We start from the raw sequence: 24,438 nt of genomic DNA on the forward strand, positions 1-24,438 counted from the left end.
AAATATTTCACATGCTGAATATCAGCATTACATGATATATACCGCATACACTAATCTCATGTTTGTCCCTGTTCAGTCTCTCAAACAGTGTAAATGAACCTGACTCGACTCCGGTTCGGTCAGGTCCGATGACTCAGTATCCGTCCGCACTGTAAAGCGAGCAGATTGGTCAGTCTCCCTGGAGAGGAAATGTCATGATGACAGCCCACGCCAATTCTGTTCAAAGGAGATCAGCGACGGCCCTTTAATTTACTGATGCATTCCAAAACAGTCAATTTCCTCAGCAATGAACCTCTGAGGTAATGACACCGTTCAAGCCTTCTAACCAGAGGCATTTGAGAAATGTGTCTTCTCATTGTCCGGTAGTTTGAGGTCGAAGCGGATAATTCATGCATGCTTCAATCTGGCTTTTGGCTCAGAAAACTCTGTTGAGAAAAAAACCCCAAAAACGTCATGTTAGTTTACGTTATGTTACATTATGTTACCTTACGTTATGTTATGTATTGTTGCGTAGCTTTGCCTGAAATGTCCTTACTAGCCTGAAGGCTTCCTGTTAAATTTTCCAAATGGATTAGCGGTGAAGATGGAGCACTTCAAGTGACAAGTAAGAAGCCACTTAAAACAACAGCGTTTCAGAAACTCTTACACAGCAAAATCTTCAAGGCTGAACTTGTTCTTCGTTTAGGGAGAAGAAGTCAGGAAAAAGTGAACCTAATTAACCTAATTCTATCAGCCCCACAATTCTTAGAACTGACCGATGATGTTGTTTTTCTGACGTATTTACACTCTCCAGACATTCATTCATTCATTCATTCATTTTCTACCGCTTATCCGAACTACCTCGGGTCACGGGGAGCCTGTGCCTATCTCAGGCGTCATCGGGCATCAAGGCAGGATACACCCTGGACTGAGCGCCAACCCATCGCAGGGCACACACACACACTCTCATTCACTCACACAATCACACACTACTGACAATTTTCCAGAGATGCCAATCAACCTACCATGCATGTCTTTGGACCGGGGGAGGAAACCGGAGTACCCGGAGGAAACCCCCGAGGCACAGGGAGAACATGCAAACTCCACACACACAAGGCGGAGGAGGGAATCAAACCCCGACCCTGGAGGTGTGAGGCTAACGTGTGTGAGGCATCATATCACAATGAGCTGCTTTTTACATAATACCGAATGCAAATTTTTTTCAAGTTCAAAGGATTTTTTGATCAATGCCCTTTTTTCTAGTATGCTATTTACATTCAGAGGTTAGTTTATCACCATAGTGACAAGAGTGTGTACCTTAAAAGTTACAAGTCTGTACCTTCTTTTCTGGGAATTCATAATCCACCTGGACACAAAGAGTTAACAGGATGAGCTCAGACTTAATTCAACCCTTAGAGCTCAATTTAACATCATCATGATTAACTCTGGGCTTTTTGTTGTCTCCTCCGGCCACAGCTGCAGTGCAATTATCACTAAACACTCAAGATCAAACTTGTATCTTCAGTCTACAAGCTTCAATGATGTATAAGTTCAATAACAATTCATTTATTTCATTTCTCTCTCTCTCTCTCTCTCTCTCTCTCTCTCTCTCTCTTTCTTTGTCCCTATCTCTCTCTCTCTCTCTCTCTCTCTCTCTCTCTCTCTCTCTCTCTCTCTCTCTCACACACACACACACACACACACACACACACAAAAGATCTGGCTTTAACTACACCAGTAGTATTGTGGTCGATGTAAACCTGCCTCCCCTCGCGCGCGCTCATGCGCTCGCACAAACACACGCACACGCAGGACGTACCAAACCAAGTCACGTGTGCGCGCATGAACTTGTTTCTCCGGCCTGAAAAAAAAAAAAAAGCAGGGATGCTATTTGAAGAAAAGGGGAACAAAGAAATCGTAGGGTATAAAACCTCTGCAGCAGCTCGACTTTCCTGCACTGCACCCGGTGAGGAGCGCGCGCTCCTTCTTTCCACACTTGTCTCTTTCTCCCTCTATCTCTTTCTGTCTCTCTCTTTCTGTCTATCTCTCTCTTCCTCGCTCTCTCTCCCTCTCTCTGTCTCTCTGCCATCAAGTGACCAGCACGTTCCTGAGGGTTCTGGTCCGGGTTGGATCGAAGCGCCCGGCGCAGGTGCTGTTTGGGTGTAAATTGCGCGCCCCAGGTGTTGTTCGTCTCCGAGTTGCGCGCGATTTTTTATTTTTATTTTTTTATTAAAGAAATAAACAAATAAACAAACAAACAAACAAACATACCACGATGACCACACTGTTGCTGCTGCTGTCCTGCGCGCTGTGCGTTCACTCTCTACCGCTGGGGGACATCAGGAACAGCCGCAGGTACAAAGACTCGACGGTAAGCGACAAGTTCATTACAATCTAAAACTAATGTCTAAGTGATTTCAGTTGATTTCTTTTTTTTTCAGCAGACTTCTTTACGCACGAGAGACGAAATATTGCACTATTGCATTATGTTGTTTCTTGGTTACTTATCTAGGTACTAATAAAAATAATGAACGTTTTGTACATTCAGTGTAAGTGTAAAATGTTGATTAAAGGTCCCATCACATGCACTTGTCCAGATATAAATAAGATATAAAAGCATGCAGCTTGATGGCATGACCCCTGTGAAAGTGTGAGTGTAATGCCATCTAATCCAGAGGTTCACTAAATTTTTTTTTGCAGCCATGGATCTTAAATGAATCCACAGACATCCACATGATCACAGTGTCGATTTATTAGATCACAGATTCATCATATGAGCCAAATATTCAAATGTTGCATGTGCTCCAACATGTGCCTCTGTTAGAGCCATGCTTTTCACTCACTCCTAAACTTTGCAGTGTTTTTTTTTTTTTTTTTTTGTGGGGGAATTGTGCACAACCCATATGGGCTTCATGAACTGAGAAATCTGAAGTCATTAAACGTTTTATTGAGGGTTAATAAGACCTTATTTTTCTTTATACCTGAAGCATGCTGGTTCTTTTGTGATGTCTACTGAACACATGTGTGACATATTGAACTTATAGTTAGACCCATTTGTGTCAGATTTCAAAGCACATTCATTTGTTTTAAAGAAGGAACAAGGGATCAAGCACCTTGAGTCTTTTCAATTCGTATGTGTTTGGTAATCAGAGACATGGGTCACTAGGTCAATACAAGTCTCCTACATTTGTACATCTGTTATTCCTGCTTCGGGCTGAACTGTGAAACAGTAGTAGCGTGTTTCATAACATCGGAAATCCCTCTGGCATACAGCACAAGCTGAGCATATAGTTTTTTTTTTCTTCTTCTTTTATGAGCTCTGCATGTTGCACACTTTGAAAATCCTTTCAAATCACTTCCAAACAAGCGGCGGTGCATCAACCATAAACGAGTCTTTCTAATCCAGCGTTTTTTTGTAAAATGTACATGTGTGGAAGGTTTTTGTCCCCAGCCCTGGCTTAGAGAAGGCAGACAAAGACGAGCCAGAGAAGGCTGTTTTAACCCACTTGGATGAAGTCCAAGACCATTTTTAAGATTTCCTGGAGGAAAGTTAGTATAAAAAATGAAGCCAAGAATAATAACCCAGGGAATGAAGAACTCTTTGTGTATATTCCCCCATGTGCAGAGGAATCGCAGACACATCCGATTAAATTAAACGTGACAAAGGAACATGAGCGCCTGTCGACACTTTCGCTTAATACAGAAATCTGTCCTGCTGCTCTTTCTCAAACACGAACACTAACACTAAAATCAGATCATCCCCAGATTCTCTGTGCGGATGAATCAGGTCCGTCGTGGACAGAGCGCTGCGATGCTTCACTGCGTGCTCAATTTGTTCCTGACTGTTGACAAAGCAGCGCAGAGGAGATTATGCAGGCAGGGGCAAGCCATTTGGCATGTGGTGCAGAATAACAAACCCTCAGATTGCTGACACATGGAAAATGGAAAGAGCTAGATAGCTGCTGCAGCTGAATACTGTGACCCTCTAAGAGCAGAGTGCTGGTCTTTAGGACACTCAGGGTTCGCTTTGATTAACACCCACAAACCCTTCTAAAAAAATGATGTACCAGTGCATTAAATTAATTAGCCAGTTGAAGTTAAAAGAATGATGTCCAAATGTGTGCTGGGAAAGTTATGCGTATTCAGAGTCGGGTTAGACGCAGCGGTCATGTCTATATTCATAATACTCGTACTGTATTGTCTGTATGTATAGTCTGTTTTGTCTTGTCTTGTCTGTTTTTGTCTTATATAGTCCATGCTTAATGTAAAGTGTTATTTATGTCTGTACTTTTGAGAGTCACCAACAGCTGGAACCAATTTCCTTGTGTGTGTCAACACATTTGGATAATAAACCTGATTCTGATTCCGATTCCGATAAATATTAAGGTTATTTGTGCGCCACAGATTATTTCTTTATTAGAGGCACACTAGTCAGTTTTTAAAAAAATAATAATAAACCTTAATGCCAAACCTTTAAACAAAAGCTCTTGCTTTTAAGCTTGAAATAATTCGGGATAGAAAATGTGGACTAAAGAAACATTTTCTTTTCTCTCAACTGTAACAAACAATAAAATTAATTGCTACGAGTCGATTTAATTATTATTATTTTTTTCAGAGCAGCTTTTATAGAATATGACTTGATCCCTGACATGTTGTGGTTACACATATTGTGTAAGGCAGTGGCACTGGATGTAATAACTGTTCCTCACTTAAAGGTGAGGTGCACAATGTTTGAAAAATGCTTCAGAAAACTGAGTCGGGCCGACAAACAAAACAAACGTGTAGCCAATGAGCAAAAAGGGGCGTGTCTTGTCAGTAAGTGGCGGAGAGAGCGTTCAGTGCGCATGTGTGACATTAGCCGAAAGAGATTGAAACATTGACATGGCGGATACCTGCCGTTACCTCTGCCTCGGGTTCTAGGTGTTGAACGTCGTCTTCCGCGTGAAACGGAGCTAAAGCTTTCACGGTACAAACACACAGTACTACAAAATAATGTTGTAAACAAAATTTGTATTACAATAGTATTACTCATTGTGTTCATTTATTGATAAAAATATCCCCTCGGCCAGCCGCCCGAGCAGGTTCCGCCATAATAGTTGCCTGGGTTGCATATGTATGTGTGGGGCGGAGCTATCAAAACAGGGGTGACACCCATTTGGGTTAGGGGCGTGTTTGTTTTGGTGATTTCAAATATCAACATTGGCTTTCAAGTATCGTGGACCGCACCTTTAATGAGATACTATAAGAAAAGGTGCTCGAATTCAAGTTCAAGCGGTTAATTCCATAAGTTATGTAACATCTTTCTGAACAATTTTGGTGTTAATACCTCATTATGAATACATAACTTGCCTCTGAATGCAGCCTTATATGCTGCAGTAAACTTTAGGGGTCTTGTGGTGGACGGCATCGAGTTTGTCAGTTCGATTTGAACATAATTTCATTCAGAGACAGAATGGTGCGTCTTTCTGCTTTAAAGCTCTTAATGGATATCCAAACACTGCAAATCCTCACAAATGCCCATCTGTACATGCTAAATACAGTAGTAGGAGTGTGAGTAGTAACAATTATTTTTAAATAACCCTAAATAGTAGGATTTTTTTGTAATCAACTCTTCTATTGGTAGATTTTTTTTTTCTTATTTCATATTGAATGTCGACTCTATGAAGAAAGCTAACAGTCATCGCTAAACGTTTACTGATATAGCGAAACATCTGGGAATAAGAAGTCCAGAAAGTAAGAGAAGGTTGTGTGATCGGTGCAGCCTGCAAACATGCGCTCACCTGCTTGGATAATTGCAGCTTTAATGTGATCTATCACAGAGAATGTCGACATTCTCCTGCTATCATTTTTCAAAGAGGGAAAGCTTAATTACCTGATGCTTAATTCAAATTCTGCTCGATGTCTTCACCTGCTCGGCAGACCGGCAGCTTGTGGAGCTAAAATCAGACTAAGATCATTTTATTTGATGGTGTACAAATACAGATCATAAGAATTGGATCAAGGAGAAGTTTGAATCTTTGAAGAACTCGTTATTGTACGCGTGTAGGAGCATTAATCATAAAAACCCCATAGAGAACGCTCATGTCATGTCAACCATCAAAAATATCAGCAGAAGAACCAATGGGATTCTTTTTTTCTCAGTGTATAATCATTCATTCATTTTCTACCGCTTATCCGAACTACCTCGGGTCACTGGGAGCCTGTGTCTATCTCAGGTGTCATCGGGCATCAAGGCAGGATACACCCTGAACAGAGTGCCAACCCATCACAGGGCACACACACACACACAAACTCTCATTCACTCACACAATCACACACTACGGACAATTTTCCAGAGATGCCAATCAACCTACCATGCATGTCTTTGGACCGGGGGAGGAAACCGGAGTACCCGGAGGAAACCCCCGAGGCACAGGGAGAACATGCAAACTCCACACACACAAGGTGGAGGCGGGAATCGAACCCCCAACCCTGGAGGTGTGAGGCGAACGTGCTAACCACCACTGTAGTTGTATATTTTTTTTAATTATACTTTTAAGTCAACTAAAAAAAAAAACATTTAAAAACACCTTCATTTGTAACAAGAAGATCGATTGGTAAATTTTAACACTCAGTTTATGTAAATTTGTAAATAGTCGGTATAAAAGGTTACGCTGGTTTATTTGTCTATACCCCTGTTATTGCCATGACAACAGAGATGATGGACTGGTCTGGATAACGTTCGTGTGAGGACGACTAACGCTGTGCAGCACTTATATTTACACTGCCTACTTAACCTCCGGTCCTGTGCAGCTTTCCCATGAGTCCGTACCCAGCTACATGACCTAGATACTGCTCATTTCCTACTGACTGAAGGCATTTTATATTTATTATCTACCATCAGTTTTAATCCTTTTCCTGTTCCTACGAAAACATTCTCCCTTGGCGGCGTAATCGCCTCGCATGTGTATACAACCTCAGAGCTGTAAGCTTCTCTGGAAGTTTTTTCACGTGTAAATATTTACCCAAGTCTTGTTTCCTCAGGATCGCTCATTTTTTATCTCGTGTGGCCTAATTGTATCTGTTAAAGGACGCCTTAGCTGCCGGGGACGGTGGATTATCGCTCGTGTTTTAGCGACCACATGTTCACAGGACAATGGCATGTTATGAAGAGTGCGATGTTGTGTAGATGAGGAGTAACGCCATGACACAATGCATATCTGCACGCATAAAGTTGTGGGTGTGGCCTAAACTGGAAAGTCGTACTGTATATTGTGTGAGAATTCTGCCTCGGCCTCAGTTACATCACTCTATATCACTCTAGTTCATAATCTGTCCGTTATTTTTTTTTGTTTGTTTTTACCTGCGTGAGATGTTTTCTAACACATTTACTTGGTGTGAAAACTAGAAACTAACTATTACCCTAATTAAAATTAAGCGTAATTGATTGACTGAATGCTGTAATGCTAATGATTTTGATTTTTCACCCCACAACCTTCTGAATCTTTCTGAACAAACAAAGTTCATTCATTCATTCATTTTCTACCGCTTATCCGAACTACCTCGGGTCACGGGGAGCCTGTGCCTATCTCAGGCGTCATCCGGCATCAAGGCAGGATACACCCTGGACGGAGTGCCAACCCATTGCAGGGCACACACACACACTCTCATTCACTCATTCACTCACACACTACGGACAATTTCCCAGAGATGCCAATCAACCTACCATGCATGTCTTTGGACCGGGGGAGGAAACCGGAGTACCCGGAGGAAACCCCCGAGGCACGGAGAACATGCAAACTCCACACACACAAGTGCTAATGTGCTACTCACTAAGCCACCGTGCCCCCAACAACAAACAAAGTTATTTTTGTTATATATATAAAAAACCTCCCCTCCTATTGGCATCCTTTTATTTAAAGTTGAATAATGCCTTCGTATTTTGGTTCCATTCCTACTGCATACCGTAAGATGATTCATGCCAAGTCAAACTATCTTGATGTGAATTCTGGGTCGCTGATTTCCTGCTTGTATCTTGTGGAGGAATGAGGAGGAGATGATATCACCCCTGAATGTCCATCGGATGATTGGTTGCCAACAGGGAGACAATTATACTCATGACCACCGGAGAATGGAAATTAGGCCAAGAGGTCTATAAAACACACACACACACACACACACGCAGTTCTTTAGGTTTCAGCTTTAAGCCCAGTCTCACTAGAAAGACAATAAGAGAGAAGATGCGACTCCGGCTCTTGGTTCTTGTTGTGACATGTCAGCTCTTTTCGTCTGCACTTATGTCTCACATGAACACCGAATGAAGAAGTTCAACACAAAATAACTCCCGTCCTTAGAACGTCAAACAACTTATAAACACGGTCAAAACTCTATCACTATTTTCATAACACTATCCCTGATTCAAATCAAATGAAGAATGCATTGTTTTCAAGCTCCTTGGGAGATAATAGCTTCTTTAAAATGCAATGGAATGCCGTATGGAGATGATATCTTTCCGATTTGTCTCAGTACGTGACTTATATATCTGTTTACGATCTGCAGAAGGTATCGTTTCTTACGATTGCAGAATCCACCCCTATAAATGATGCTTATCGTTATTCCTGGCACAGAAATAAAAAACAAAGCACAGCGTCACAAACAGTATATGACAATAGACCGTTTTATCGTTCCTTTTTTTCTGCATAGATATGAAGATGTTTGTACCCGACCGTTCCCTTACACTAAAACGCTTCTATATGAGATAACAATATGCGATAACGTTAATTATTTTGAAAGCTCGTTTGTAAGCAGGCTGTTAGTTCAAATCTGGATTAAGTGGAATGTTAAAGTGTAACTAAGGATGTAAGAATGTGTTACAATGAGCCTCGGGGTCAAAGCGCTAGCAGTGGTACCACCGGGTCCCTGAGCAAGGACCCCAACTCCCAAACCCCCTCAAACTCTGTGACTGACCCTGACCTCATGGCTGACCCTGTGCCCTGACCTGACCTTCAAAAACAAAAAAAAAAAAACCCTGGGATATGCGAATAATAGACTTCCACTGTGCTGTAAGGTGATGTGAGGAACTAATAAAGGCTTCTTTAATAATTTAGCCGCTAACAAGGGACTTTATTTCTACACTTACAGCTTCCAGATAGGGGGGGCACGGTGGCTTAGTGGTTAGCACGTTCGCCTCACACCTCCAGGGTTGGGGGTTCGATTCCCGCCTCCACCTTGTGTGTGTGGAGTTTGCATGTTCTCCCCGTGCCTCGGGGGTTTCCTCCGGGTACTCTGGTTTCCTCCCCCGGTCCAAAGACATGCATGGTAGGTTGATTGGCATCTCTGGAAAATTGTCTGTAGTGTGTGAGTGAATGAGAGTGTGTGTGTGCCCTGCAATGGGTTGGCACTCTGTCCAGGGTATATCCTGGATTGGTGCCCGATGACGCCTGAGATAGGCACCCGAGGTAGTTCAGATAAGCAGTAGAAAATGAGTGAGAGAGAGCTTCCAGATAGCTCATCTCAAGCTGTGTGAGCTTTAATCCTTTTTACCAACATAATGGTAACACTAAAGTCTACTGGCAAAATGGAAATCGACATATTTTTAATCATAATAAAAAAAAACTAATTATTTGATCGAAGATCAAATATAAAACGAGTGTGATACTCAGCGTGAGACGTGTGTTTTTCCATCTTTTTGATAACCTTACAAAGAATTTTAACGGTCGAAGTTAACGCTTTCATATTTGAGATGTTTATGCAACAAGGACATGAGGCATCTCAGAAAGCAGAAATAGGTTTGAAATTCATTCATTCATCTTCTACCGCTTATCCGAACTACCTCGGGTCACAGGGAGCCTGTGCCTATCTCAGGCGTCATCGGGCATCAAGGCAGGATACACCCTGGACGGAGTGCCAACCCATTGCAGGGCACACACACACACACACTCTCATTCACTCACGCAATCGCACACTACGGACAATTTTCCAGAGATGCCAATCAACCTACCATGCATGTCTTTGGACCAGGGGAGGAAACCCCCAAGGCACGGGGAGAACATGCAAACTCCACACACACAAGGTGGAGGCGGGAATCGAACCCCCAACCCTGGAGGTGTGAGGCGAACGTGCTAACCACTAAGCCACCGTGCCCCCCCCCCGGTTTGAAATTCAATTCTGCTAAAAAGAGTAAAAGATGCCAACAGTCCAGTCATCAGACACCGTGTTACATTGTGAAGTAAGAATACATGAGTCAGTATCAGGTATAAACAATGCAATCACTATTTTTTCTGAACTCCTTCAACTTCTCAGCTGATAGGTGATAAATCCTTCAGCACAGGAACATAAATCTTACAAACACGCTGCAGTGTTCAGGCCTGGCTCGAGACATGCTGTTATCAAATACATTGTGTAAAGAGTCATGGTAAACTAAGAGAAATCATGCAGGTGTCGTTTCACAGAAGCTCGTTGCCTCACCTGACTTGCTGCATGCAGGTGGATCCTGTAAAATTTGTCCACACATGAACGATGGTGTAAAAAATTCCCCTGCTTCTTTTTTGTAAACGGTAAAATTGTTTCTAGGGTGAAATATTCCGATAATTCACATTAACAGTCAATCTTCTAACATGTAATTGAGGGCAACTAAGGAAGGTTTTTATCTTCATTGGTTTGTGGACAAAAATGTTTACGTCTATTTTTTTACTCAGGTTTCATGTTCTTTGGTGTTTTTCCATTGATAAGCCACTCAGAATGGCCTTTACTGGGCCAGTTAGTGGGCTGTTTGTTGGGGATGTGGTAGCTGAGTGGTAAAGGTGTTGGACTACAGATTGGAAAGTCAGGGGTTGTGAGTTCAAACCCCAGGTCCTTCAAGCTGTGACTGCCGAGCCTCTCATAAAAATAAATTCATTTTTATTAACTGCTCTATCGGGGGCCCGGTGGCTTAGTGGTTAGCACGTTCGCCTCACACCTCCAGGGCTGGGGGTTCGATTCCCGCCTCCGCCTTGTGTGTGTGGAGTTTGCATGTTCTCCCCGTGCCTTGGGGGTTTCCGCCGGGTACTCCGGTTTCCTCCCCCGGTCCAAAGACATGCATGGTAGGTTGATTGGCATCTCTGGAAAAATTGTCTGTAGTGTGTGATTGTGTGAGTGAATGAGAGTGTGTGTGCCCTGCGATGGGTTGGCACTCCGTCCAGGGTGTATCCTGCCTTGATGCCCGATGACGCCTGAGATAGGCACAGGCTCCCCGTGACCCGAGGTAGTTCGGATAAGCGATAGAAAATGAGCGAGTGAGAGTAACTGCTCTATCCTGCAAAGCTTCACAATGGATCTGGAGCATATTGGCAGAGAACCCTAACCCTAACCCTAATCCAATACCACCATTTTTTTAGAAGGTGCGAGGAAACTCACCAGCACGGTAACCCGATCTCAGGATCGAACCATGGTCCCATCTGCTAGACTGAATCAGCAGAATTGTCATTAGACCTGAACAAGCTGTATATAAGTTTCTCTTTATATAAATGAACGTTTCACTCTTGTCTTAGAATATCCATTCTTTTTCGATAATAAAAGAACTAAACATGCCGTATCGATCGTTTCGGGTTACAGGTGCGCAAACTTTTAAACTCAGCTATAAATACAGATCATAATGACGAGTTTGTGAGGCGCACTTACAGTAGGGGTTTGTTTACAGCTCCGTTCTTATCTCCTCCACATGCACTTATTCCTGACCCTGGGATTTGTGTTTCTGTCATTACAGCAGGTAATCTGCTGACTCAAGAAGGTCCTCAAACAGCTTATTTTTTTCCTGAGGAACTGATCTTCAGTAACAGCTTCTTATTTAAAAAAAAAACATGTAAAAACAAATATAAAGAGGAGACCGTCAATACTTTATAAAATTTACCCTAGAACAGGTATCTTTATTGGAAATACCAAGTTCCAGACTAACCCCCGGAGATAAGTGCGAAGCTGACAGATGTTAAAAGTGCATTTGATATGTGACGGTAGCTGTTGTTTCTCTCATCCGGTCTTCCTGCGAGGTTTTTTTTTTTTGTCCTTAATGGGAGTTCATGTTTGCTTTGACTCAGTGGTCCTGTCTTGTTGATTTAGCCCTTGGCCTCTACTCTTTGACTCCTGTTGAACTGGAGACACCCTTGTGTTTTTCTTCCATCTCCAATGCTCACTATCTGGCGCCTGAGGTCAGTCTGCTATGAGTGTAATACGGTAAGCAATCGTAAAAAAAAAAAATAAATAAAAAAAAAAAACAGTCAAGTAGAGTAACAAACTTGTTATTTGTAAATATCACTGATTATACTTGTGTTCAGCAAACGTAGTCTAGTTAATAATGGTACAGCGTACGTAGAGCGCTTGCTAAGTCAGCAGAACAGCTCAGATGGAAATAAACCCTTGAAGCCTAGTGATTGTTATGTTGTGGAATTCACGTGGCTGTTAATTGCCCCAGGCCGTGTTTTTTAAGTAACAATATCAAGCTGGGCATGCGTGTCTTGACATGTCATTCGTTGTTTTTTTTTCTTGTAGGTCGTCCACCCTGTTCTGCCGCGGTTACAACATCATTGTTTGCCAATTTCTATTACATTTTTGTCGTAACCATTTACTCCGATTTCATCTAAATCCCCACTTGTTTTCTTCCCCCTGGTGGAAGCATTTAGTTCACCTTATGCTACGCTCTATTCTGACTAACACTAAAGAGAGCTAGAGATCAGGAAAGAGAGATGAAAGAATGATAAACTGACATACAAGTTTGATCATGAGAGAAAGAAAGAAAAAAAACAAAAAAAAAAAAACAAGAGAGAATGAGATCAGATCTCCAATCTGCTTTTAAGTAAATTTAGAGAGTCGTTTCTGCTCCCAGCCAATTAACGGAGTCATTTACTCTAAATACTTGGAAAGGAAACTGACCACAATAATCTAAGCTGTGATAAAACATAAAAAAAAATATCTAGCCCTAAAAAGGAAACCGACAAATAATGGAGTTACGCAATAAATATTTGGGATGTTTGGGAAAGATACCAGTGAACTGTGTCTTCTGTGATTATATAATCCCACTTTCCTATTACTCTTCTCTGTAAGGCATCCACCACCTCACCAACACCTTCCCATCATCTTCTGGTTTTCCTGCTCCTAAAATCTGTTGAGATCTTCATCCAGACGTTTTGACCTTCTTTTTAATCCCAAGCCAGAACTCCACTGTGGTTCTCAAAGTTCATTCCTCCTTTAATCAAAGAACATGTATGGAGGATGCAGAACATAAATGGGTTAAATATGGTATAGTTTTCTGTGAGTGGTTGGTTATTTTGCATGTTTATTTAGCAAGGAGTCTCTTGTTTCAGCAGTTTTCAACATTCAGCAGTAAAGCAGTGATTTTCCACCCAAGGAAGAGACCCTGACGTGAACCTCGAATATGGACGGCTAAAGTATATGGACACCACACCATCACACCCATACATGGTTCTTCCCCAAACTGTGCCCCACAGTTTTGACAGTCTATCTTTGCTGTAGAAGTACAGTTTCTCTTCACTGGAACTAAGATTCCTGAACCTGTTCCAGCATGACGGTGCTCCTGTACACAAAGCGAGCTTCATGAAGATACGATTTGCCAAGTTTGGGGTGGAAGAACTCGAGTGTCCTGCTCAGAGTCCTGACCTCAACCCTACACAACAACGTTCTCAGAAAGCCTTCTCAGAAATAGGGATTAAACCTGGAACGACATTTTCAAAAAGGACACGCGTGTGATGGTCAGGTGTCCATAAACGTTTGGCTATATAGCGTATAATTGCATAGAAAGCATGATGTGTGTTATGATGTAAAATAATGTTGTTTATTTTACACAATCGACTGTATCTCTAGTTTCTGTCTGTCTGAATTTAAAATAACTGATAGTTCTAATATCTGTGCTTAAAGGATTGGCCAGAGAAGATTCATCATTATGCTTATAAAAAGAGGGGAAGGCTACCGCATGCACAAAACACGCTGCAAGAAGACCCTGAGTTTAACAGCTGGCAACATCAACCTGCTGTCCCCAAGAACGGCAGTGATGTCTGGAACAGGCCACGGTGCGGAGTCCCAGACTTCCCTTTAAAGCAAGAAAACTTCTTTAATGTGGTACAGAGAGGTGGCCGACATGGCGGACGATACAGACACAAGCGATATGCTATGGTGAAGGGATGGAACAAGACCAGCTTCACTTACAAGTAAGGTGTTATTAAATTTTTTGTAAATAAATGATTTTAACACTAGAACCAAACCATGCAAGTGAACTGCTCTAGGTGAAAAGCATAATTTACTTATAATACATATTTGTGGTAACGTTTGAAGCATTGCTGCTTATGATGGTGCTCATGCTCTCTAATAATTCATGGCACCACACAGATCAGATGCCTCTGGCTATACTATAGTTTTTATATATCTGAGGAATCCTTCTCGACACAGACACCTTGTCTTCTCACAACCAGTAGTAAAATGTTTATGAAAGGGTCTGAGTAAGTGATATTTCATAGCGGGTGACAGTGTTGTGTCGGAAAGAGAGACTACAGACTACAGATGTTTTGCTGCTCTTCCTCTTCTTTCATATCAGAAACATCCCCTTTCTCCAGGCCACCCAGGATCAAGGAGTTTTCTGGGTTTGTTCTATATGTTTCCAAACGCGTGGTCCAAGGTCTCGGATGGTCAGATATAAAATTCCAATTTGTCTATAGTACAATTTTTCCTTCGTCTTAATAAACTTAAAGTTACTACTAATAACTACAAACTACTGTACAACTAGTAAAACTACAACAACTAGTGCTTTACCTTACACGGTAATCAAGCCTGCATTTCTTCGGGTGCCGTTAACGGGATGTTTTGGGACTTTTATGAGTCTTAAATCTTTAAGCTGACTTAAATTTCTTTCACCTTTGTTTGAGACTTGACTTGCTCCTTGCATTTCGGGCACTGGAGGTCTCCACAGGACATTTGCCTTCCCCTGTAATTTGAAAGCAATAGGGTCATGACCTTAAGGTACAGACAACCTATCTGTAAAGTGCTCATTCATGTAACAGTGGTGGAACCCATGTGATTCCAGTTTCCCCTCTGCCACTCAGCAGGAGATAAGAGACCAGGCTAAGCATTAAATTCGAGAGAAGCTGTCTGCCTGTTGGAGCCGCCGTTGATTAAAACTCCCCCAGGTTTATGGCCCACTTGCCGGAATCATGACCCATAAATCTCTCATTGCCCTCCATTCAGTTCAAGAACTTGATACTTTTGGCCAGACTGGTCTGTTCTGCCTCTTCCATAAATACTGAAGGCAGAGAGACAAGGGCTTTGCTGCCTCATCGCATTCTTAGAGATAAAAACTAAAACATAGACATGTAAAGAGAGACAGAAACAAACAAACAAAAAAGAGAGAAGACATCTGTCCTTAACTCCACCTCTGTCCTTTATTCCCGCCTAAGCAATGTCTGTAGTATGACACTTCACCCTAATGACTAATGTCTCAAGGAGGTTGTTTTTTAGAGTGATTTATAGAGCCCCGCACAGCCCTGACTTAATAATGGACTCTCCAGTCAGAAATGCCGATGTAGGATCAGATTCCTTTCCTAAGTGGTGTGATCTTAGTCACAAATCAAAGACAAAACTAGACTCCTGAGCCGTAAAGTTTATAGAACCCAGCCAAGAGCTCTCTCCTTTTCAGATGGGGAACCCAGTGCCCCAGTTATGAGATTTTCTTTTAGAGTTAGAGAACTTCCTGTACTCTTGTCAGGGAGTTATACAAATGTCCTTGACCTTATCTTTGCCTTCCTAATCAGGGAGTTATACAAATGTCCTTGACCTTATCTTTGCCTTCCTAATCAATAGAAAAACCAAGTATTTTCATGTTGTCTTTGTAAGGTGACCGCTGTTGACCGCTGCTGTCCCGATGAACTCCGTTTTTTCCAAAAGATAGTCCCTCAGTAGGTGTTTTGATGATGGTAGTTCTCATCTGCCGTCTAAAACGACTTTCCAAAATCTCCCATAGGGTTCAACTGGGTTGAGATCTAGCGGCTGCAAAGGCAAGCACGTTTTAATTTTCCTCTTCATCAAAACAATGAACCCTTGTGCCTAGAGAATAGGGAAGATTTTCATCCTGGAAGAGGCTGAACCTGAGTCTGGACCAGAATTAATGGAGGTCCTTAGTCTGCCACAGTGGGTTCTTCTTCTCTTGTATAGATTTGCATAATTAAGTTGTGGCACACGGGGGGCACGGTGGCTTAGTGGTTAGCACGTTCGCCTCACACCTCCAGGGTTGGGGGTTCGATTTCCGCCTCCACCTTGTGTGTGTGGAGTTTGCATGTTCTCCCCGGGCCTTCGGGGGTTTCCTCCAGGTACTCTGGTTTCCTCCCCCGAGATCCCGAGATGACCCGAGATAGTTCGGATAAGCGGTAGAGAATGAATGAATGCAGTTGTGGAACAGGAACCCTGGCCTAGAAACCTATTATATTCAGAGGATGAAGGCTGCCTGGAACAAAAGGCATCAAAAGCAATATAGATCCGAATTTGTGTATAAAGAAAACAGAGTGGAAAATGTCACATTTCTGAAGACGGAGTCTCCCCACTAGTTTAATTCTGCTCCCTAGGGAAGGAGCTCTAAAAATAAAAAGTTTGTTAAAAAAAAAGCACATTTTATTTGGTCTAGGAGTACTATGGACTGCTGAGTTTCCCATATGGCATCCAACAAAACACCCCAAAGGCAACCACAGGTCATTATTAAGGTTGTGTCCTGGATAGGGGAAGAGGTGCAAAGGTGTGCCCTATCATGTGGTTCTAATTAGGTGTCAATTGACTGGCAGGGTCAGTTTATGACCCATCATTTAAAGATGCCCCAGCCAATCAGGTGTTTAGTCTTTGACATTGTTCCCACGTTGCCTGTCAGGTACTTTTCAAGCTGTTCTTGCAGATGTTTTTAGCCTATTCCACTGGTATTCTTGCATTCAATGCCTTTCCATAATCTTTATTAAGTAAGAAAATTAAGCCAGTCTTTATTTTCTAATTGGTGAATACTATACTTGGTGATTACTATAATTTAGTCATGTTTTTAAGGAAATAACGAATTACCCATCATCAGCTGCCGAACCAGATCTTTTCTTTCTCTATGACGAACGTGTGTAAAAGGTGTTAACGATTTTTCTCCTTGTAATTCCAACTTGAAGGCACATTCCTAAGCAAGTCTAATGTCAAACACTTGTATTTACGATGATTTTTGAAGTGAATATGTGTCATGTATAGCGGTCTCAGAAAATCCATTGCGTGTCACTGCGGCTGAATTCAGGCAACCAGAGAGTAAAGAAAACCTGTAACATACTTTGACATCTGAATATTTAGAAACAGATAATATGCTATATTGCACCATACTGTAATGGATAGCTGGTTGCCATAATGAAAGCGTTTGGTGTTTCGCTGATATTACTACTTAGTGGCATGAGGACAAAACCCAAACATTCACTAACCCCTATATTGTTACCATGTCATGAACACGCTCATTCATGTATCAAATCCTTAGGGCCCGTCTGTGCCTGATGCAGGCTGAACAAACACCCTGTCAGCCCTCTACTTTCTCAGCAGACAGATTAGCTGAAAGCAGTGCTCTGTGATCCATAAGTCACACTCCTCCATGGTACCAGACACTTCGCTGTGGAGGATTATGGCTGGCATCGATGAAACCGTTTCATACCAGTAGTTGCGTGGGTGGTCTGTAGTAAACGTGCCTTTGTGTGTGTTTGTGTATCAGGATCCTAAGGGCGCCGTGGCAAATGACTTTGGAAAAAGTGCGGGAGGTGTTTCGGGAAGCTGTAGAGGTCTGGAGTTATGTCACTCCTCTCACCTTCACAGAGGTTCTATCGGGCCATGCTGACATCAACATCAACTTTTCTAGGTAAGACTTTAGTGGTTTGCATCACACCCGGAGATAACAGATGTTAGGAATTTCCACTGATCTTAACGTTGGCTTTGTGGTTTTTGGAGTTTCCCAGATAGTTCTTGATAAATTAAGGCTAATATCATTTTTAAAACGTGAATCATCGTCTCCACTAAATGCTCCCTAGTGTTCATTTACGCTCAAAAGATTTTGTTTGGTTCCTCGTTCCTTGTAGACAACATACAAATAATTGCCCTCTCTGCAATTCTTATGAGAGAAATGTGTTTCACGTCATTGCACAAACACAGGAGCCCGTCTCACTGCAGAGGTGAGACCATCAGAGTAGGGCAGCATGAGATCATGTGCCGATAATTGACGCTAGATCTCTAGCATGCTTAAATACCGGGTCTGCAGCTGGGCTGGTAAAAGGAGAAAGGCTGAAAAGTAAGGTCACACCTTCACACACCTGTCAGGTGTTTACTTCAGACCTTTGTGTTATGCCCTACACTGAGATCCCACTGTGAACTAATCCCTCCCTTACTCCCATTTATCCTCTTTGAAACCCTGATTCAAATATTGCAAACCAGGACTTGTTTTCTCTGTAGTTTATTAGCACGGTGTGCCTTCGAGCCAGATTTTTTTTTTTACTCCAAGTATGTGCTCCGGTGACATGTATCTCACTTTACAAAGTGCTTGTTTTATAATATAATGCCACACACCAGACTGATATAAATATTTTTACGGAACTTCTTCTCTTTACCAAGTGCATCCTAAAAACCTAAAAGTTTTCCCCTCAGCGGGTTTTCCTTGGTTTCGTATAATCTTTATGTTCCTGGTATAAAATGTCCAGCTGGTGCACTTGCACACAGACTGTTATGACTGACCTGCTTTCTCTAACTGTCAATAAACAGAAAAATGCTGATGTTCAAGACTAAATATAACTGATCATTCTGGCTGCTGCAGATAGGGACTGCCCCGAAACATTCTCATGCCCAAGCCTGTACAGTTGAATCAATTACACTTCTATTATAAAAAGAGACCGGGCATCTGTCCAGATTTGCCATAGTGCTATAGATGTGAACACGCATGACTAAATTTGCAAGTCAGCATTTTCTTTCTTCAGTCTGGATGGCATCCAGAACCTTTACCCACGTTCCCTGAAGCGCTGGAGTGTTAAGACTATCTAACCCAATGCAGGAAGTGTTCAAAGAATGAAAACTTGCACGAGAGAAGATCAGATGTCTGGTTTGCTTTCTTAGGTCATGAGAGATGAATCTGTGTGCTCATGTGTTAAGCTATGATAACCACACATCACACTGTCTTGTCTTGGTGTTCAGGTATGAACATGGAGACAAGCTGCCTTTCGATGGTCAAGGAGGAATATTGGCCCATGCATTCTTTCCTGGAACACACAGGCAAGGAGACGTGCACTTTGACTATGATGAGCAATGGACTTTAGGCAACGGCATGGGTAAGTAATCGGCGAGATCACTGAGATCGATGAAGCTAGACAGTAGCCATTATGAAATATTTAGATTTCAAGGTACTAATTCCAGAATTTTGGTCTAATTAATGCTCAGTTTTGAAAGGTGATATGTGCAAATACTGATTTGTGGTCATTATACTTCATGAAATACTATGAATTCTCGATTCTGGATAATTTCCACATTATTTTAAACCCATTTTATAATTAATCATAACAAGTGTATTATTAGGGGGGGGCACGGTGGCTTAGTGGTTAGCACGTTCGCCTCACACCTCCAGGGTTGGGGGTTCGATTCCCGCCTCCGCCTTGTGTGTGGAGTTTGCATGTTCTCCCCGTGCCTCGGGGGTTTCCTCCGGGTACTCCGGTTTCCTCCCCCGTCATTGTCCGTAGTGTGTGAGTGAATGAGAGTGTGTGTGTGCCCTGCGATGGGTTGGCACTCCGTCCAGTGTGTATCCTGCCTTGATGCCCAATGACACCTGAGATAGGCACAGGCTCCCCGTGACCCGAGAAGTTCGGATAAGCGGTAGAAAATGAGTGAATGAATGAATGAAAATGTATTATTCTTGATAATAGTGAATTTTGTAATATTTATGAAAGGATTGTCTAGTGTCAGTAAGTTTTGGGTAGAAAGACTTCAGGACTGAGGAATATTTTTTGGGTTCCTGATATCATGACAAGTTGTGATTTTGTCATTAAATGCGTTTATCTCTTTCAGGTACAGACTTGCTACAGGTGGCTGTTCATGAGCTCGGTCACACTCTCGGGCTGCAGCACTCCAATTCTCCCGGCTCAGTGATGTCTCCCTTCTATATCTACTCCGACAAACCGCAGCTCAGCAAGGACGATGAGAGGCGCATCCAGTCCTTGTACGGTGTCAAAGTTGTTCAACAGAAGGAGCCAGAGTTAGACACCAATGACATTGTGCTAATAGTAAGCTATGCTACTAATCTGATTAGTACCACTGATCATTTAAATGGTTGTCAGTTGACGAGACTGAAATGAACTGTAAATATTCTATTAGACTGTCTTTCTTTTGCTTTCAGCCTGATGCCTGTAACACAGACTTTGACGCAGTGTCGATGATCCGCGGCGAGCTGTTCTTCTTCAAATCGGGCTACGTGTGGCGCATCCGTGACGGCAAACTGCAGGACGGGTATCCCGCATTAGCCTCCAGACACTGGCGCGGAATTCCTCATAATATAGACGCAGCATATGAGGACACTTCTGGAAATATCTGGTTCTTCAAAGGTGAATAAGGGTGAATTGATGAGCTGAACTCTTTTTTTCTTAGTGATCCTGTTGGCAAGACAAAATCCAGAGAGTTTCGCTTCTTTGAGTTAAAGAGATGCAGTTTACTTTTTGGCAAAACTAAAGATTTCCTTGGGTCTGTTTGCCAGCATAGGTCGGATTGAAGCGTCTTTGGTGTTGATGTATAAAGTAAGGGTTCAGACATGTTGTTTTTAGTTTGGAATTTCTGGAATGTCAAACCACAGCCAATCAGATTAACAAAAAAATAGTATAAAAATTCAAACATCGTCAAGATTCGATTAAGGTTTTTCCCTTTATCTACTATTATTCTCATTAAATACCTCGAAATGCGTAGGTTTGTAGGCATTCCATCTTTCCTGTGTTTATAAGCTGGTTGTTCTATTAAACCTCACACCTGTGTTCAGTTTCTCAGAGGTCTGGATTGTGTAATTATTTAATCCAGCTGAGTGTAAGATGTTTGCTCTGGTCAGGTGTTCACAAATAAACACTTCTTTCCCTATTTAGAACTTTATTAGCATCTCAAATATGTTTTTATTTCAAATCTCTGAAATAAATCAGACTTGCTTCCATATTTGGCTAAACCGGAGGTGATCGAAACCAAATCCAACTTTAGTTAAGACGTGACTTTGACATGCCGGTCCCTTCTCTGTCTCCTGTTTCTGCAGATCAGAATTACTGGATGTATGATGCTGAAAAGCAGATCAGCGGGCCAGACTCGGTGCAGAGGCTGGGACTTCCAGTTAATAACATCCAGGCAGCCTTGATGTGGGGCGAAGACAAGAGCCAGAAAGTTTACTTCTTTAAGGGAGAAAACTACTGGCGTTTTAACCCACAGGAGAACTGGGTGGACATGAGCTACGCTCGCACTATGGTGGACTGGAGAGGAATCCCGAATGACATTGATGCTGCTTTTCAGGATCGCTATGGTGAGAAAAATCCTCTTTTTTTGGTAAACTTCCCTGCCAAATCAAGCTTCTTACAATAATATGTAGGATATAATGGATGATACTGATCAGAGAAATTAAGCCATCTGAAATCACATCAGGATTCTTAGCCATATGCCAGGTGTAGGGTTGTTCGCCAGCTTGAGCAGAGAACGGTTATAGTTGATAGTTCAGTGTTTCAGATGATGGATGCTGGAAAGCCAAACTGATCCCTTCTGAGAAATGTGGAAGGTGGATGGAAAAGAATGTAGTTGTGATGAAAAGAAGGCATGAGCCAACGGATGTAGTATAAAGGTAGAACAAAGGAATTGGACCAAGAACTGGCCCCTGGGGAAGTCCAACAGAAGGCTGTGAGATGTGTCATGGTAGGATTGTTTGTATAGGTATGATTAGAACCAGGTCTGAGTGTAAGAGTCTACTGTTTCCTTCATATTTATGGAGTAATGTGCTTTTGAATCAAACAAGTAACAAAGCAGGTTGTTATAGAAAAATAATCAACGATAGTTTAATGTGGCCGGACACAAAGTGGCTTGTTTTTAAAAAACACCGTGTCCTAGGGTTTTTATTCCTCTTATACTACAGCAGTTTGCAAGCTAACAACTCAATTTTACCCATTTAATGGTTTAATGTTATGGAAGATAAAAAAAAGTGAAGTTTCTGAAGTGACAGCATTCATATTCCTGTTGACACTTGTGTTATAGCAGCTGTATCTTCTTGAGCTTCTTGAACATAAACCATATGGAGATTTGTGAATGATACATTCTCTTAAAATGTCCTGTTTTGCTTTTTCAGGTTTTGCCCATTTCCTGAAAGGCAGACAGTACTGGAAGTTTGACCCAGTGGATGTCAGGGCCCTAGAGGGATACCCCCGCTACATTGGCATGGACTTCTTCAATTGCCCCGCCCACAAATATCTCTAAACCTCCACCTCAAACGGAGCTTAAGCAATTGATCTTGGTTCTTGTTCACCCGTATTTTACCCTCAGACAGGTTGTGTGCTGTAGGGTTCTACCTTATCCCAGGTAAATAATACATATATCCTCACATGACCTCCAGTCAGGTTGGACCAAACCAGCAAATGACTCTGATGAAGATTTCCAACCACACGACCTTGAAACGTCTCAGAAAAAGCATGTACGCCTTGCCTTTTCCTCATTTCTTTATTTTCTGCTGTCTTACGCAGAATATGATTATTTATTATCTGTATATATTTTGCTGTTATCTTCAGTATTGTAGCTACTGAGAACTAAGCATCTACTTTTCTTTGTGAAGTGCCAAAATGTGCTGTTTCAGTTAGGAAAACTTTTTTATACATACTGTTTTTTACACACAACGGTGCTATAGTAATACACAGGGAAGGCTTCCTGAACCTCAGATGTGAAATTTTTATCCGAAGAAATCAGCTCAGGTGTGTCATCGAGGGCTGAGGTAGGGGAAAGAGAAGTCTGTTCGAAGGCAAACTTGACTTACGAGTAATTCATTACAGTTTGTGTCTTTGGAAAGACCGATACTTGGACGGAGTAAGATAACATCCAGCTAGGTGGAGGAGGCATTAACACGTCCACACGATCAGGCACGATCTCACAAACATTATGGCCACATTTTTAGTTATTTTTTATTAGTTAAAGAATGACGTACATTTTATCCATTTATGGTTCAAATTGATGTAAAAACAACTTTCATTTATGTTAATTTTCAATTTTTTTTCCACTTCATTCCTTTTTTTTTCTTTCATGACCTTGTCATTTTACTGAGAATCTGGACAATGCAGTTCCTGAGGACTTTCCCATGGCAGAGGACTTACTGTTAGAAAGCACTGACACTGGACACTCTTTATATAAATGTTACATAAACATTAACAAAAACCTCACCATTTCAACAAATAAATGTTTTTCATTGTTAAATAAAAAAAAATTTTGTTTGTGGAAAATCCACACACACACACACACACACATATACCATGAAATGAATTAACACCAGCCAATCAGCATTGAGTATTTTCCATGGCCATGGTACAGGATGCCGTATTTCAATTCCGTCCTGATTGCATCACCCGTGAATACAGTATTGTCGCATGGTGCAGTGCAGGCCACTGATGCGGCCGTGTCGTTCAACGTTGCCTTGTTTTTTAACGGATACAGAATTTTTTAAATATTTTTTTACACAGCTCAGGTATTGAACTGTGCGCTAAACCAGAAGCAGAAGCACTGGTAATGAATTAGCGATCTTATAAACGGAACAGCAGTGTATCACTCAATGTATCTTTTAATACAATCTCTCATTTAATCTGTCTTTACATCTTCTGCAGTAATCCGATTTTCTATGTAAATAGTTCTGTAAAAAGAATTGTATTATATCATCGCTCCAATAAACATTTTCTTTTTGTCTATTTGTTCTGTCTTGTCTCGTCATTAACACACCAACTCGTCATTCACACACCATAGAAAAACCTTGTGTTATTTAAGCCTTAATGTAACTGTTTAGGTCATTGCAGCCATCTTGAAATAGCTAAGCATGAAGTGTTTACGTTCTGAAGCTGAACCGGTGTATTTCCTCTCTGTTCGCTTGATGGTCTGCTTCTAATAGATTAGAGCGAAGAAGGTCACACTGTGTAAATGTGATCCAGATGTTTCCGTGTGATGCTCAGGTTTGTTTTCTTCAACATTTAGACTTACTTGACGAAATCGGTTAATGAAGTGCATCTGCATCGATAACTGCCTTTGTGCCTATAAATAAGCAGGTCATTCTGGAATAAAAAGCTTTACAGATCCAGAAACTAGCCAAAATATGGTTTAAATAATGTCAGATATTTGAATTGCTGTATTATGTTCAGTAGTAAATACGTACTGAGGCAGACCAAATGTCATTTCTCATTTAAAGTGGTTAAAAAAAAGAACCCCTTCTTTAGT

General features: G+C 41.7%; 1 protein-coding gene across 1 annotated transcript; it reads left to right on the forward strand.

Moving 5' to 3' along the window:
- The first annotated feature begins 1,824 nt into the window (after positions 1-1,824).
- mmp11b (matrix metallopeptidase 11b) lies at positions 1,825-23,918 on the forward strand. The gene is made up of 8 exons (XM_060890319.1): positions 1,825-2,350; positions 13,864-14,153; positions 17,705-17,848; positions 19,168-19,301; positions 20,032-20,246; positions 20,360-20,564; positions 21,251-21,511; positions 22,322-23,918. Exons 1-8 carry the CDS (start codon positions 2,255-2,257, stop codon positions 22,447-22,449), a joined length of 1,473 nt encoding a protein of 490 aa, XP_060746302.1. The 5' UTR covers positions 1,825-2,254; the 3' UTR covers positions 22,450-23,918.
- The last annotated feature ends 520 nt before the right edge of the window (positions 23,919-24,438 follow it).

The sequence above is a fragment of the Tachysurus vachellii genome, chromosome 17 (genome assembly GCF_030014155.1).
Source record: "Tachysurus vachellii isolate PV-2020 chromosome 17, HZAU_Pvac_v1, whole genome shotgun sequence".
In the NCBI taxonomy this organism is placed as follows: domain Eukaryota; kingdom Metazoa; phylum Chordata; class Actinopteri; order Siluriformes; family Bagridae; genus Tachysurus; species Tachysurus vachellii.